This window comes from Akebia trifoliata, chromosome 6 (assembly GCF_017979445.1).
Source record: "Akebia trifoliata isolate Shusen 1 chromosome 6, ASM1797944v1, whole genome shotgun sequence".
NCBI lineage: Eukaryota > Viridiplantae > Streptophyta > Magnoliopsida > Ranunculales > Lardizabalaceae > Akebia > Akebia trifoliata.
Window position 1 is genome coordinate 29,010,314 of NC_141380.1, and position 16,970 is coordinate 29,027,283.

The window sequence follows — 16,970 nt, forward strand, 5'->3', positions numbered from 1 at the left end:
TCAAGTTCTACTTTTGACTGTTGACAATTAGAGCTAACTACAACTCAAAGCGTTTGGTTTTTCTCTTTTTAAGTGGTTTAAAGCCAAATCTGGTAATGATGGATAGGTTGGAAGAGAGTTATTTGAAAGAATCATTGATTTCCAAAGAACCCGTAGATGTCATTGATTTTTTTTTTTTATAGAAGGAACTGGAATTAGCTATTAAAGATGAGAAACATGGGATATGCTAATTTACCAAATTATATATTTCACCATTCTTATGTATGCATAGGAGAAGAAACGAATGTGAATATTATCCATCGCACATGGAATTTCTCTCCTCCAAAGATGGGAGAGCTGCAATGTAACATGATAGGAAGATTCATCTTAATGGTACAAATTCAACATTATATTTATAAGAAGAAAAAAAATATATTATTGAGGATTTTTTTTCTTACTTAAAACTTGAATCTAATAATCTAATTAGATGAGTTAAAAAGAGTATGAAACTTCTAGTCACACTAGTTAAAGAACTGAAAAAAATAAAAAATAAAAATTATATGACCAATATTTTGATTGTTTTGTCCATGCATATTTTTTTATCAGTGGAACCACATTCTGGCCTTATCACCAGTTGTCTGATACTCCCTCAATTTCACGGGACAGCAATTTCCATCCATTTTTAAGGAAAAGAGGACCATCCTACAAGAAAATGATTGATTCAAGTCAATCACAAATATCAAACAATGAAAACACAAGAAAGTGAGAGCGATTAATCAAAACTGGCAAGTGAATTCATCATCGAAGTCTTATTTCATGGAGATCATCTTCATAGAAAATTACTTCATTCTGACATTCCTAAAACCTCATATGAGAATGACTTTATAAAAAAAAAAAAAAAAACCCGGAATATAGACTATCTAATTAAGCCAATACTTAAGGTGGAATTTTCATATTGTTATTGTTGTTGGAATGGACTGATTTTTGGTAATGATAATCAACATGGTGGGGACAGCTACGATTGATTGGATTGTCGCATCGATAGGAGTACATAATGATAGAGAGAGAGAGATCACCTCAGAATTGTTGCAACTTGACTTTGTAATCAGCTAAGCTAGCAGTACAAATTCACCATGCCTATTCTGAAGATCCCGGAATTTCCGCTTACGAAAATAGACGAACTGAGTAAGTATCTGGAAAAACTGTTAAGGTTCTACATTATTGTTTGCCACTTACACATTAAATTTCTAAGATATATGTATTGTTTTACAATCAAGAAGAGTTGAAAATCCCACAATAGAGATCAGAAACAAGACTCGATAATTAAATTTCAATAGAAATGAAATGGAATCAGAGCATAATATATATACTTAAAAAAAAAAAAAAAGGATACAAAAATGTCAAGAAGAATACATCCTCCTGCATCTACCAGCCATGGTAGATTTGGTTTGATTTTATACCAGTCCAAGCTGCTCACAAGAATGCTACAGAAAGATGTAAAAAAACACAAAAAATATATTGATAAATATTTCATCCATAGAAGACCGGAATCATTTTATATACAACTCTATTGTTGTAATTTGAAGTTGAATTGAAGGGAAGAGTCACCTCGCAACATACGTCCCATTTCCAACTAACGCAAAGATGAACATTAATGGATTAAGCCCCTGCATGTTATGGTAATATCAGAAGTCAGAAATATTCACAGCTTCCATAGTACACATGAAAGAACTCAAGATTGAAAGGACATACCTCAACATTGCCCTTTCGGATCTGCAAATTGATTAGAAACCAAACCATCAAGTTATATTCAATCATGTGTTTTATAAATGACAATTAGTATACAAAATTGCAACTTTATTGGTAGAAGACTAAAAAATGTAAACCTCACATTTAAGTAAATCTGTGGAAGCCGTCCTCCCAAGTAAATAGCTGCCATTGCCCAACCAAGGAAGCTTCCAATCCCACTGCTTCCTTCGGCCCCTTGTCTCATAATTAGTACACCATTGTTCTGAAGAACCCAGACAATTGAAAAGAAAAGAAAAGGAATCATTAGTACTAAATTTTCAGCAGCATTACCAAATTCCTATCATTTGAAAACTCATTGTCAAAAAATTCTTAATTATCAAAAAATATGTAGCAACTTCAAGTAATCAAGAGAATTAAAAATCTAAAGGAATGCTTGGAAGACACAGTTGAGCTGCAACTTCTACAACTCAATTTCATTTTGCCACTTAAATTGCATACCCTCATCAGTCGCAACTCCCAAAACCCCTATAATTCCCAAATTTGTGCAGAAGCTACTCCCACAAAAAAGAGATGGAGTTATTACTCTCCATCCATGCCCATGCTCGTGCCTCCAACCTCCCAAGCCATATAGGCTCATATCGCCCCATGCCATCACTTAGGCCGACTGTGCTACCTAAAGCACCCCAAAGAGGCCAATGCTGACATCTTGGGCACTCTATGATGACTCCAATGCCCACTGAAAATCAAACACTAGAGTTCATTTAGGCAGTTTTTGGCAACTCTTAATATTCTAAATTGGATTCGGGAACATAACACAGTATGGAAATTTCATGCTTCCTCCACTCCAACTATTGGGTTGGTGACTTGGTGGTGATCTAATCAAATCCAAACTGACCAATTAATGAGTCACTTATTATTTATTTTAAATTTGATAAGTATTAATGAGTCACTTATTGAATTGACCAAAGCCCAAAAATCAGTTGAATAGGATGATCCTAACCATCTAATAAATTGCATTATTTCTTAACAATTAAACAAGGAGGAAAAAGAAAAATAAAGGAGTGTGACCATTTGAACGGGGGAGGAACTGTGGTGTTTGCACAATGTGGTTCATAAGAAATATTACCTCATCTAGATTTGACTTGATATTTTATTGAGAACTTTATAGAAAGATCAAATTACTGTATTTTCTTACCTGCAAAAGTGTTCTTCCTACTTGGATTACAACTCCTTGGGGTGGTTTTTCTAGAACCACATTATGTCTATTAGACATAGAAAAGTGGAGATTAAAACTGCTAACAAAGAATGTCACTGCAGAGATCTGCAACAAAAGAAAAGTTAGAAGATAATAAAATAGAAGGAATGCCAAAACAGATCAACATGCCATTGCCTTTTAAGCTCACCACACATAGCAAGCTTTTGGTGTTAAATGGTGGTGCAGATTGTGTAGAAAGATGGACACCAAGCAAAGGCTCATCAACGGAACGTGGATTGTGGCATGGGATGGGAGTTGTTCTCTTCTGATCATGTGAGTGTGCCAAATAAGATCCTACTATAGGTGTGTGACTCTTTGCAAGAGATCTCGCTGACCTGACAAATTCATTAACAATTCCACATGGTGCACATGCATACATTTGGATTGGCACTTATTAGGGCCACGAAACAATTTATAAGTAAAAAAAATCCAACCCAATTGGCAACCATAGGTCTACAACACAAATCAAGGTTTCTATTGTTCAAAATATAATGTTGTCATGAGTGTAAGTTAAGATTCATCAACTGACGAAAATCAGTTCATCTTCATTTGCATCCTCATTATCTAACATTTTCATCGATAAAATGATAATTATCATTTTTTATCGAGGTCATCTTCTCTTATTAGTGCATCAAGGACATCTTTTACTTTTTTATTTAATCACAAAGTTCGTGATTTAATCGCGATTTTTTGAATAAGTCACAGATTTTGGTGGCTATGCTGATCATCCATGGAATTTTTCCAATTGCAACAGATCACATGGTTACAATTGGCCAATTTGATTGATTTCGTGCCAGAGGTCATGGTTTTTTGTTAATTTTTCATAAACTTGATACATAACTGTACCTACTTAAGACTCATAACTGCACTGACTAAAGATTGCAATAAGATTGAGGCAATTACATGTAGTACAAGTCTCTCCCAATAGAATTTAGACGAGAAAGGAACGGAGCAGCCACAGGGATAGGGGAGCTTGGCAGCACAGCTCCCTGCACAATGTTAGACCCATTTGTCCATTGATCCCCAAGCTTAACTTGTTTCTCACCAACAGCATTACCTATATGTTTTTCTTTATCCACTGTCACAGGTTGGTGGAACGTGGGATCCTGTATTTAAAACTCAAGAAGTCAAAGAATGTGGTATAATAGTAACTGAGAAAGCATGTGTGGTAGTTTTATGATTATTGGTATTTGTTTGTCTAGAGAATTAAGGGAAGTTTGACCATTAACCATATTCAAACAAATGAGAGACAAATTATGTGAAGTCTTTTGATCATATTATTAGTACTTAGCTTTATTATAAAATACTTGTTACATGAGGTATTTAAGAGAGATTTTTTTATTTTTACTAAATATGTTTTTATGTCCTTTTGAAAATTCTTAAGTTGCTTGGAGTGCTCCTTGCTAGAGGTTTACTTGGATTCCTCTGTACAACTTTGAACGAAGATTTTATCAGACCTCTGCTATTTCTCGTATATATTGTTTTGTCATCTAGGATTCCCGAATCTGGGTGTACCTGAATGTTCATTGTTCTTTTCATTTCCCTTCTTTTTTTTTTCTATTTATATGTGAGGGAGAGAGCGCGATGAAGAAGAACAACATGCAATCTTGAGGAAAATCATTAGCACAGTGATTGAGCAGAATACCAAAGACAAATAGGCAGGCTTGATGGTTATAGAAGATTTTCAATTTTTTTATTGTTGTCTTGGGATACTCATCCCTTGTGTACCTCAATTTACGTTCTCTTCTTATTTCCAATAAATTTCACTGTTTATCAGGGAAGAGAAAATGAAACATGAAGGAGAAAAAGAAAGCTCCTTTGTCTAGAGTATAGTAAACAAGATTGGATTGAGCAATTATTCGACACGAGTCCATTCAGCTTAATCCAAGAAAGATTTAGAAACAAGTTCTGAAAAAAAATTGGGAATTATAAAAATGATGTTATTTAATTTGTTATTTCGATTCAATGATTACTATTTAATTTGTTATTCGCCAAATTTTTACAAGGAAAAATTTGGATAATTTGGTGTTGGTGGGCTAGAGGGGGAAGGTGGTGAACAAACAGATCCATGATGTTAAAAACAAGGGAAAAAAATGTAGGCAGGGATGAAAATGCTTCCTGAAAGGCTGACCTTATTAGGAAGGCCTCGTCTATTTGCTTTCATATAATTGTAGATGTAACCATAGTATACAGCTTGAGAAGTGAGAATCGTGCTGTTTACCATATACAACTGCAGAACACCAAGAACATTATTAACAAATTAACTACACAATCCACTACAAGAGGACAGAATGAGATAAAACTGAATAAAATTTAGTACCATAGTTGTAGTATTACCTATTGATAAAAAATCAGCCTTGTTAGATGATCCTAATCATCCAACAATTGTACTCAAACAGCAAAAACAGAACAACAAGAGCCTTTAGAAACTTTTTCTACGTCGGATTGTTAGAAATCATCCGATCAAAATGATTAATGGTCAAGGAGGTATCTTAATTGGGGTCAACTAATCGGATAATCGCAATTAATAAGACTAGGCAAAGTTTATAAGATATAGACTTGGTACTATCAAATGTATTGCAGTCCCAGTACTACCCAATTAAGTACCATAAAAATATATACAAAGCTTTAGCAGAAACCCTTACCATTGCCACATAGTACTGTGTTGGAAGCTGCAACATAAAGCAGAAATGGTTCAGTAAGTTTAACGGCCATATTCTAAATTCAATCAACTATACTACATTCTAATGCAAGATAACAATCGCATGGCCCTCTTTAAGCGTATTCAAGTATGCTATCCAACATGGAAGACATGCATCAACAACATTATTGTCTAGCCTTGTAGAGATTGTTAAATGATCCATTCCCCCCCCCCCAAAAAAAAAAAATGATCATTATGGAACTTAATGACAGCATGGAGGGTGTCACACTGCAATGAAAGAGATGGCATGCAAGAAGGAAGCAATAAGACATCTGGGATGTACCACATGGCACAACCACGTTTCATTCACTACGGATGGTGACATTGCCGAATCTCTCAATTTGTGTACTTAATCTTCAAAAGAATTCAGTACTTTTAGATTTCTACACTTTCACATTGTTAATTTTTAGGGTGGTATTAAGGCAAGGAAATATTCCTTAGTAATTATGCATTTTAACTCACTTTTAACCAATAAAAAAATCTTTAGTAAGAAAACATAATCTTACTAAGCCATATTAGATAAATAACAAAGTTCCAAATAGATGGTAAAAACTACAAAGAATTAAACCAAAGGTGGACATTTGACTCCTATCCACAAATTCACTTCAATGTGTATACTAAGCATAGCTACATTGTCATCTATTTATTTTGATTTTTGGAAGAGAACAATAACACCTTGTAGTGTAATTGTGTCATATTTCTCAAAGTAATTTAAAGAAACAAAATAAATATCAATAATGGCATACAATATGACCCAACAAAGCACAATATCCTCTCACTTGGTTAAATTAACATCATTTAATATTTACAAGTACTTGTATTGAGAAAAGGGAAGGAAAACTTACAGTAGCTGGCTCAAGCATGCAGCCAGAAAGGTTGAAAAGATCTCTGCAATGGAGGCAGTAACCATTTAATATTAAAAACTGCAACAAACAAGAATAAAAGAGAACAATATCCATTTCATGGCACCGTGATCACATTTGATCCACCCATTATTACAGAAGTTAAGTGAATACATAATCTAGAGCACGATATTTAAAATTATAAAGAAGTATGGAAATTTTGTTATTGATACACTAAAATAAATCTATACAAATTGCATGCTATTAGTATAAATAATCCACAAGATACAAAATACTTTAAGCCTAATTAAACGCCTAGGCAATATAGATCTCTTAGGCAAGCATGCTTATAGAAATATTTACTTAGACAAAACTCAGGATTCATTTTTCTAGAGAAAATACTGACATCAAATCAATATAAAATATAAACTTTCAAGATATTATTGAGGATTAGAAGCATTACCCGACAATCCATGTTAACAAGAAAGCAACCGAAAGGCCGTCTGTGGACTTTTGCTTATAGTTTGTAATGATCTGAGGTAGCTCAGCAATACACCAACTCATAACACTTACAATACCCAGAGTTAATGAAACTCCATCCTTCACACTGCAAAGACAATACTTTATGTAGGTCTGAACCCATTGCGAGCAATGCTCGTTTCTCGGACAAACAGGTAGTGATCCTTTAAAAAGCCCCATCACATACAAAGAGAGGCCTCGCTTTCAATCTGACAAAACCAGAGACTTAACTTAATCAAGTTTCTATTAGTTGATAAATATAAAAAACTAATAAACAAGAAAATCTAAGAACCAATTTATGCAAGTTCTTGAAGTAAATTGAAAGATGAAAAAAAAAAGAAAAAAGAACTAAATCACATGGTTGAGAAACATAAACTCTCCCTCCAAAAATCAATTGTGCAGAATCAAACTTTGAATCTTGGATGTTTAGAAAATTGAAGTGTAACGCATTGAATGTCAAAATTCAAACTCCATCATACTATCTAACTAAATTTCCAATTGCAAACAAGTACAAACTGGTCGTTGATATGAGACAAGAAAATCCATGAATTGAAGTTCACAAGACCAACCTTAAGCCCAATAGCAGGGATGGGGTTTAGTTTTTCTGGATTGATTTTCAAAATTAAACAAACAATTGAATTGAATTATGCTTATCAACAACAACAAAAAAAGAATGAATAGAACTGCAGTGAAGTTTGTGGAGAAATTAACTCAAGAAATATTATATTGAGAACAAAGCATTAGAAACCTATACACCAAACTTGGGGTGAAAGGGAATAAATTTACTACCAAGATAAGCTTAGAAACTTACTATTTTGAGATAAAACAAGGAAATGTCACAAATCATAAACTGAGAGCAATCAATCAAATGCCAACCACTGACATTGCAGGCATCCAAGAACAGAAATTCAATGTTTGAAGAGCTATAAACTGTAGAAAAGATTAATCTTAAATTGACTTCCCATGAACTTCTTCAAAATGTCTCAGAAATATCATTATCATAGTGTGCATTGGTGATTTCAGAAAAATAAAATAAAAATACATAAGATAAAGTATCAAACAATATATATCGCTATTTAATAATATGACCTCTATAAAGACAATATAAGTGAACCCCAGGAATCATCTAAGAATTTAAACAATAGAAAAGATTATGTCTTGGGGTTCCAAGATTTGCATTGGTGCAAGAAAGGGAGGGAAAAGGAAATCAATGAGACCTGAAAAGAAAAACCCAGAAGTCGTAACTCTCAGAAGACTGCAAAAAGAAGTTAAAGCTTCTATCTAATCATCAAACTCTGCAAATGCCAAGAACCCAAGATGATTTCATAACTATTTTTTTTTTTAACTAATGAGTTTGAGACAAAAAAATACAGAAAAACCCCGAAATCATACAACCATTTAAACAATAAAAAAGAATGGGTCTGCATTGGTGCAAGAAAGGGAGGGAAAAAAAATCAATGAGACCTGAAAATAAAAACCCAGAAATCATTAACTCTCAGAAGACTGTAAAAAGATTAAAACTTCAATACAACCAACAAACTCTGCAAATGCCAAGATAAGTATAAAACTATTTTTCTTTCTTTTTTACTAATCAGTTTGAGACAAAGAAAAAAACAGCAAAACCCAGAAATCATCCAAGCATTTAAAAAATGGGTTATTAAGATTTATATTGGTGCAAGAACGGGTAGGAAAAGGAAATCAATGAGACCTGAAAAGAAAAACCCAGAAGTCATAAACTCTCAGAAGACTGTAACAAGAAGTTAAAACTTCTCTACAAGCAACAAACTTCTCAAATGCCAAGAAAAGTTTAAAACTTTATAAATCTGTTTAAAGGAGAGAAAAAAAACTCATATATCATATGGTAATAAAAAGGCATAAAAATGGAGTTAGGAAAGATACGTAAGTTCCCAGAACAAATACTTACTACTGAAGAAGGTGACAGAAATCATTGAAAATCTATTAGGAATCCCAACAATAATAACGGAAAGTAGGAGAAAAAAAGCAGAGATTTTTTTGTCTTCTTTTTTCTAATGTGAGACTGAGATTCAGAAATAAAAACAAAGAAAAAGAAGGTTTGGTTTTTTTTTTTTTTTTTGTACTTGATGATTACTTTGGTTTTACGATAAGCTGGGAAAAAGAAGAATAACGAATGTACCAATCCTGTACTTCCTGAAGCAGTTTATAATCCCACTTCCGGTCTCCCTAATATGCTACTCTTGATACTTTTAGCCATTGACTTTACTATTTCTTTGTGGGCTCACAAAACCTATGATCAATTAAGAGCAGATGCTATCGTTGCGCCGCGAAATAAGCAATATTTCCACTTATTTTCAGATTCGTAGGTTACCCAGATCGAGTTTAATGAGAGGCAAAAATTTGTTGTTATTATGAATACAAAACGTTTGATGTTCTCCCTATGAAATGCCTTGGACCCACAAACAGCATTCTATTGAAATCTGAAATAATAATTAAAAAAAAAAAATTGATCTGTATCAGAATAACCATTAAAATTGTCAAATTTAATCATTTTATGTTGGTCCAGCCAAAGATCTTAATTTCTATAGTGTTACACACCCCTAACAAAATAATTTTGGGTTGATGGTGATGGTCACCCAACTCTCAAATTTAAAGTAGAATGGTTAACAATAATATATATATACACGAGTCCCGTTCAGCACCAAACATTTTGGCCAACATTTTAACCAATCATTTTTGTTCTACATGGGTTAGAAGTTTTGGAATGGGCAGATTTTTTGTGAGGATGATCTCTACGGTGAGGAGATCATCCTCACCAAAAATCAGCCCATTCCAAAACTTCTAGCCCCATGTTTACAAGTTGAAAAATCGTGAACCGTCCATTTTTTATAAATCATTTTTGATGAGGTTAGAAGTTTTGGAATGGGCTAATTTTTGGTGATGAGAGATCATCCTCACCAAAAATCAGGCCATTCCAAAATTTCTAACCCATGTTTTGAAAAATATTTTGTCAAAATGTTTGGTGCTGAACATTTCCCGATATATATATATATATATATATATATATATATATATATATATATTACATTCCATTACGTGTAATGATTTGGTAACTCAACGTGACAGGGTGACTAAAAACTCAATTGACATGTACCTCACAAGAATCGTATATTTTTCACTCGGGATACACAATTGCACATCCCCATAAAACATGTATAGTTGTATATCCTGAGGAAAAAAATCTACGATTCTTGTACCTGCCACGTCAATGAGTTTTTGAGGTTGAATTACAAAATCAACACTCTTCCATTATTTATTTTCCATGCCTAAGGATGTGCTGTCAAGAAACTTTCTTAAAATTGTCCAAACATTGTAATTGATTTTCCCAAAAAATAAAAAGACTAATTATTTATATTTATGTAAATCTTATGATATATGAAATTTAATAAATTGGGATTTGAATTGAGATTTTGGGATATATTAAGAATTATATTAGTAAAGTATCTTATCCATTATTGATTAATTATGTCTCAACCGAGAGAATGTATAAGAAAGAATATATATTATATTTGTGTTCGAAATTGGGTGGTCTCAAATTCTAAAAACCTTTAGTGGGATCTAGGCCTAACAAGGACTAGTCCCACTCCCATTCCAAAAGGGACATGGGATATCCTACATTATGGCATTAAAACCATGATCATAAAGTTGAAAGGGTGGACCTCACTCTATTGTAATTAGGGTTAAAGGTATAACAGAGGAAAGATAGTCCAATTAAAAGGGTATTATTGAAGAAGTGCGGGCCATCTACACCCATTGTTGTGCTCGCTACACCCACTTACTATGTTAACCCACTGTACTTGTGTGGATGTATCCAGCAAAAAATTATCTATTAATTTCACCAACCGATTTATTTTAAAACAAATAGAAACCTACCAGACCTTTCAATAATTTTTAATAAATACATACTAAATATTTTCAAAAAGGTTCGGTAATAAATACTTTTCGCATGGGATCTTGTGTAAGGAATTGTTCGGTATGTAACTATAAATCTAAGAACAATAAATTCAATACACATATTGAAAAATACACTATTATAATGTACATACCAAACAATTCTTAACATGGGGATCCCATGTGAAAAAATGCATTTATATACCTATCAAAATAGTGCTTATGAGTTTGGTCCTGACTTACCAAACGTATTGAAAATTTTGAAGAAAAAAAATTGATGCAAACGATAAAGATCAAATCGATTTTTAACATGGTTCATTTGCAAAACAATTAAAAGCAATTCCAAGAATAAAAGATGATGAAAATAAATGATAAAAATTCACTTCCATCTATCAAAATACTTAATTGTACCAAATAATGATAATAAAAAAAATCAGATTTTAATGAATAATTTCCTCACAAATGGATCAAAACACGATCGTTAGATGAATCTCTAAAGAAAAATTAGTTGATTATGTAGATTTGATTGAACTTGATAGATTTTTTCGATATGGATGTTTCTGTAGGGTTTGATATGCTTCGGATCAATAGAAGGAAAAAAAATGCATTAGTTTGGTGAGAATTAGGTGGCTGTATGCAATAAAACATAATAAAACCCAAAGGCATTTACGTACTTACACATTATTGACATTTAACGTTTAAGTGGGGTGCGGCGAGCAAAAAAGTAAGGGGGGAAGGGGAGAGGAAAGACAATAAAGTTGAAGGAGATGAAATGAAAAAAAATAAAATAATGTAAGGTAATATGGACCTCACTCCATTGTATATGGAGAGGACGTTTTCCCCCATAACTGTAGTTGGAATGGGGTCCACGGTAATGTTTCATATTATATATGAAAATTTTCAAGGGTATATTTGTAAATATAATACTAGTGAAATTACGAAGATACCCTTAAGATTTTTCATATATAAAAGAGTGTTGATAATCTGACTTAGGCACGTGGCAACTCAATTGACTTACCCGACATGACAAGCTCGGGAACCATAGATGTGCTCTCCCAGGGATACAAAACTACGGTTCCCATTAAAAAGGTGCAATTTTGTATCTCAAGGAGAGCACATCTATAGTTTTGAGTCTGTCACACATCTCATAAGTTGATTGAGTATGTCACGTGCGTAAGTCAAATTATCACGACTCCATATAAAAGCAATTAATTGTATAGTGGCATTCATGTCCCCCTCACAAAGGGAGATGGTAACACATAATGGAAGTTAGCAAACTAATAAGAGCTATATACCAAGCTAATGTGATACCTTTATTGTCGATAGTCTAACTCTATGAATTATGGGAATTTCTACTTGATCAGTCAAGTTAAACTCAATAAACCAATACAATAGGTCAACTTCAACTCACAATATAGAGGGGAAAGACATCTGTTACATGGCCTAACTTCTACTGTTGGGTAACTAGAGTTAGATAATGCTTTCTTACTAACTAGGAAAACACATTCATAACTTAGTAAGGAAAAAAGATCTTACTAAGGTTCATCCACTGTCGACCTCAAGATTCGAGATTTGTTCCAAATCTCAAGGTCTTGTTTAGACATTGGATGAGTATTAGTAAGGCCTTTTTTTTTACCTTAATAAGTTAGTAAGACTAGTCGGACTCTTCTTAGTAAGGCCTTTTTTTTCCTTGCTTTATGGTAGAATGTAGAGATTTGATAAAATCTCGATGGAAAATGCTGAAGTAACATTGAAATTGATATCGTTTGGGACATTGCTGATGTGGATGTGTCTATAGAACCATAGATGCTTTTCATTGAGATACAAGTGAGAAGCATTTATGGTTCTATGCACACCAATGTCCCAAACGATGTCATTTTCAATGTTACTCCAGCATGATTCAATATTTATAAGGATGGTGGTGGTTATTGAGAAGATGAATTGATTTTTACCATTAATTAATAACAGGGTATTTGGAGGTTATAGAGAAATCCTAATGTGAATGAATGAATTTTTCTCTTTTTTTTTTCTTTTTTCTTTTTCTAATGAGTAAGCTGGACTTGAACCCACGACCTCAAATTGGCTTTGCTATGTGTCAAACCAACTAATGAGGGTTGCCTATCCCTATTTCATCAAAGATGAGCCCTGGATTCTACTCATGGAAAGGTAATTAAAGGGAATCTAGAGCTTATTCGATAGTAATAGAGAAGGTTAGAGTATTAACAGGGGACAAAATTATATAAAGTTGGCATGTTGAAAGAGAGAATTAAGCTCGTCGAGATTTTTAATTAATGCCTCTCGATCAAGATTGTTGGAAGAACGGTGTCTTTGGAACTTCAACACCTATATCAATTTCTCACCATAAGATTCAAGAAATTGAAAGAGCTTTGTGGATGGTGTTAAATCACATGTAGAGTCATATATGATTGTGCACAACTTTACAACTAATCATCAACAAAGGGTAAATAAGCACCAGCCAAAGAACAACATGTTTATTTGTTACACTTTAAACTGAAAACACTTCAGAAAACAATGTCTTCATTTTATGTCTTTTTCCAAGATTTGAATGTGAAAACCATTTGGAAACATTAAACCGGGTCTTCGGATAATATCACCTCCCTTGATTATCACCCATCTGCAAAACAAATTCCAATTTTAGAAAAGTTCATACCCTGTTTGTCTGTTTGTTTGTTTGTTTGTATGTGCCATCTTGCATCATTGACATGATTACCTATACTTTGTGACCAAGCAATGCAAAAAGATGGCCATCTGCAGCTTCGCTAAGTCCGCCCCTGCACAATATCTCAACCCGCCACCAAAAGCAATGAAGTGCTTATTACCAGCCTTTAATTCCAAGCCCTATTGTTGTCACACATAAAACACACACACACAAAAAAAAGGGATGAGAAGACATGATTTGGTATCAAGTAACAAGCTGTGCAATATTAGACCATCACTATTAAGCATTGGTTTTTCTTCAAGTGTGAGCGTTTACAATTCATTCCCACATGTATTGGCATCAATCTAGACACTTTCAAACAACCTCAAAACAAGAATTTATACTTAAATGCTCAACTATCTTACTTACCTCCCATCGCCATGGATTGAAGGAAAGAGGATCTTCATACTTTGCAGGATTCAAATGAACGGCTGGAGGACAAACCATAACTCCCCACCCGGCTGGAATTGTATATCCTACATTACATACAATTCGAGTAGAAGGTTATCTTAGAAGTTGACGAAAGATTTGTAATGTTAAAAAAGAATGAGTTCATCTAATTAGTTATTTTAAGACATGCCTTCTATCTCGACATCTTTGATTGTTTTTCTGAAAATCCCGGGAACAATATTTGCCAGCCTTACTATTTCATTGATAACCTGCAATGTCAAGGGAAGATCTAGCTTCAGTAAGATGGCCCTTTTTCTTTTCTTATGTATATATATATAGGTCGCACATCCTGACCCGAAACGTGCAACAGAGTAAGTCAGGAGGCCACCTAGTTTCAAACACACGACTAGAAGGAGCAAACCCATGTTGCTAGTTTTACGGCTAAGAACAGCAACTCACCATAAATGTAAAAGTCATAGATTTATATTCTTTCCATGTGATTCCTGAATCCACATTTTCTCGGCTTCTTAGAATCGATTCATGCTCTTTCTGATGAACAATGTCCAATGTTTAGAAAGTTTGCACATGTCAGATTCAGATTGAGGATTCTTTAAAAATAACTGTTTTACCAACCGTTAATTCTTCCAGGACTAAAGGGTGGTCAGCAATAAACTTCATGGCTAATGTTAGAGCAGAGGAAGTTGTCTCAAAGCTAGCAAAGAGAAGCACAAATGTTAAATCTAAAGCAAACCCCTCACTCAGGATTTTCTCTTCTTGATTCAGTTCTTCAACAATGAGATCAAAGAAATCATCATGGCGCCTCTCAGGTGTTGCACGCCTCTCATCTAACAAATTTTTGATCAACTTCACCGCTTTCTTACGTCCCTAATCACCAAATTTTCAATTAAATTTCACACACACAAAACAAAAGATTCATTTGTTATGCTGAATATGTTGAATAGAATTTTTCTCGAAAAGTACCTGTAAACATTTATAATAAACAGTCCCAGGAATGTTCAAAGGAAATGATATTAGACCATTTATGAAATCAACAAAATTCTCTCTTAGCTTTGCCGATGACTTTTCTTCATCGTAACTAATTATCTTCTTAGCAGTCAAATCGAATATCATCTGTAGGAGCCAATGAATTGTTCAAGTCAAGAGATTTAAGTGAAAGAGTAGTTTTGCAAATTTACAAGGGTAATTTACCAAAACGTGCATCGAAAATTGAAAAATTACCAAAACGGTGCACTATTCATTTTAATTTTGAAAATGATAAATTATTATTTTCGAAAATAAGTTATTTTACCAAAACAGTAAAATTTTAAATGAACAATGTTTTGATACCAAAATTCACACCCCTTTAAATAAAACAGCATACACATTCCTTGTTTAACAAAATAGATAGAAATTTAACTTTTTTTAGTATATATGTAGTGATGAAATGAACTAAATCTTGAAGGGAAACATCACTCATCACTGAACTAAAACATTTATTTTTCTATATGTTTACTTAAAGAGGGGATATGTATACTGTTTTATAATATAAAAAAAGGTAAAAGGGCATTTTTGGCATTAAATACTATTCATTTAAAATTTTTCCATTTTGGTTTGGTAATTTTTCAATTTTCATGTACCGTTTTAGTAAATTTCTCATTTACAAGAAATGACAGAGGCAACGAGCATGAATTTACAGTTGAAATGCCATCTTTAAACTCCATACTAGCCTGGCTAGACCATAACTTCAGATATTTACGTGTCGATTGTTCCACTTCAGGGAGCAATTTTTCTTTCAAGTTTTCAGGACCAAATAGATTCAAGACTAAGCTTCTAAGGTGTTTATGAACGATGTTCTGTGCGGCAAGCACGGTTTGTCGTCCAAAGAGCTCAGTAAAGCTGTCCATATACCAGCTTCGAAACAAACGTCCTTCTTGTTGAAAGATGAAATGGTTGATCTCGGGATCGGTCGATACAACAATAGGGTGACCAACAAAACTAGTTCGAAAGAGTGGCCCGTATCTGAAAAGTGACGACACACACAACATGTAATCCCTTGGGCACTTAGGTTGAACAAAAATGGACAATGGGCTATTAGTATATTACCTCTTCATTCTCTCTTTGATGAAAGGTGGAACGTCGCAAGACGAGTTGGCAGAGAAGAATTCAAGAGTCTCTCCAATAATTGGGAAACCCATTGAACCTGGTGGAAGTCTTCCTTTGCATTTAGGATTACTCCAACTATAAACCCAATGTGAAATCCATATAACAAGTAAAGCTATAATGAATAAAACAAGTGACCACATTTTGTGCTTGTGTCAATGTTGTTGTACTGTAAAAAAGGATGGATGGAGAGATTGAGAGAGAAGAAACATGAGGAAGTTAAATAGAGAGAGTGGGGGTTAATAACTAGAAACTAAAATTGAGTTTTGGGGTTTTGTTGATGTTTAAGAGTGGTGGTGCCGTCCATAACAGGATCAAAAATGGTAGTGGCCAATATCAAGAGCCGAGGTAACAATAAATTTATATTATAATTCAAGTTAAGACGAGAATTAACCTCTAGGAAGGAGTATCTAGGACTGCAACTAAGGCAGATAGATACTCAACCTAAGTCGGATTGGCTTATTCCAATAATTTAGTAATACTAATGACTTATATAAAGATAAGTAGTATGGAAAAAAAAAATTCTAAAAAAGATTTTAATTATTATCTAAAGTTTAAAATGTGAATTGTTAACGAGAAAGAAACAAAAATATTTTTGCATTATATCCATATTAAGTTTGGATTTGGACAATCCAATGTCTATGCCCATACCTGACCCAAGGTAGGGTTCAGGTTTGGCGATATTTTCTATAAGTGATCTTGCCTACAAGTTGAAAGGAATAATTTTTT

The 16,970-nt window shown here is 33.6% G+C and overlaps 2 protein-coding genes across 7 annotated transcripts; both read right to left on the reverse strand.

Annotated features, from left to right (window-relative positions):
• Positions 1 to 521: 521 nt before the first annotated feature.
• LOC147400682 (PQ-loop repeat family protein / transmembrane family protein) lies at positions 522 to 9,110 on the reverse strand. 6 transcript variants are annotated; one of them, XM_086446477.1, is made up of 15 exons: positions 8,510 to 8,662; positions 8,263 to 8,340; positions 6,990 to 7,254; positions 6,530 to 6,572; positions 5,629 to 5,655; positions 5,115 to 5,213; positions 3,887 to 4,089; positions 3,132 to 3,318; positions 2,924 to 3,049; positions 1,871 to 1,990; positions 1,732 to 1,752; positions 1,588 to 1,646; positions 1,373 to 1,463; positions 1,056 to 1,172; positions 522 to 681 (listed from the first exon to the last, which is right to left on the reverse strand). In XM_086446477.1, the coding sequence occupies exons 3-14, from the start codon at positions 7,223 to 7,225 to the stop codon at positions 1,089 to 1,091; spliced, it is 1,296 nt and encodes a 431-aa protein (XP_086302603.1). In that variant the 5' UTR covers positions 7,226 to 7,254; positions 8,263 to 8,340; positions 8,510 to 8,662; the 3' UTR covers positions 522 to 681; positions 1,056 to 1,088. The 6 variants fall into 6 exon arrangements, with proteins under 6 accessions (XP_086302603.1, XP_086302602.1, XP_086302604.1 ...); XM_086446476.1 differs by having other exon boundaries at positions 6,990 to 7,975; XM_086446478.1 differs by lacking the exons at positions 8,263 to 8,340; positions 8,510 to 8,662 and adding an exon at positions 8,970 to 9,110.
• Positions 9,111 to 13,510: 4,400 nt separating this feature from the next.
• On the reverse strand, positions 13,511 to 16,695 carry LOC147400683 (cytochrome P450 87A3-like). Its single transcript, XM_086444620.1, has 9 exons — positions 16,185 to 16,695; positions 15,719 to 16,100; positions 15,063 to 15,212; positions 14,715 to 14,966; positions 14,541 to 14,630; positions 14,272 to 14,350; positions 14,061 to 14,167; positions 13,704 to 13,831; positions 13,511 to 13,607 (listed from the first exon to the last, which is right to left on the reverse strand). Exons 1-9 carry the CDS (start codon positions 16,382 to 16,384, stop codon positions 13,511 to 13,513), a joined length of 1,485 nt encoding a protein of 494 aa, XP_086300746.1. The 5' UTR covers positions 16,385 to 16,695.
• Between the last annotated feature and the right edge of the window lie 275 nt (positions 16,696 to 16,970).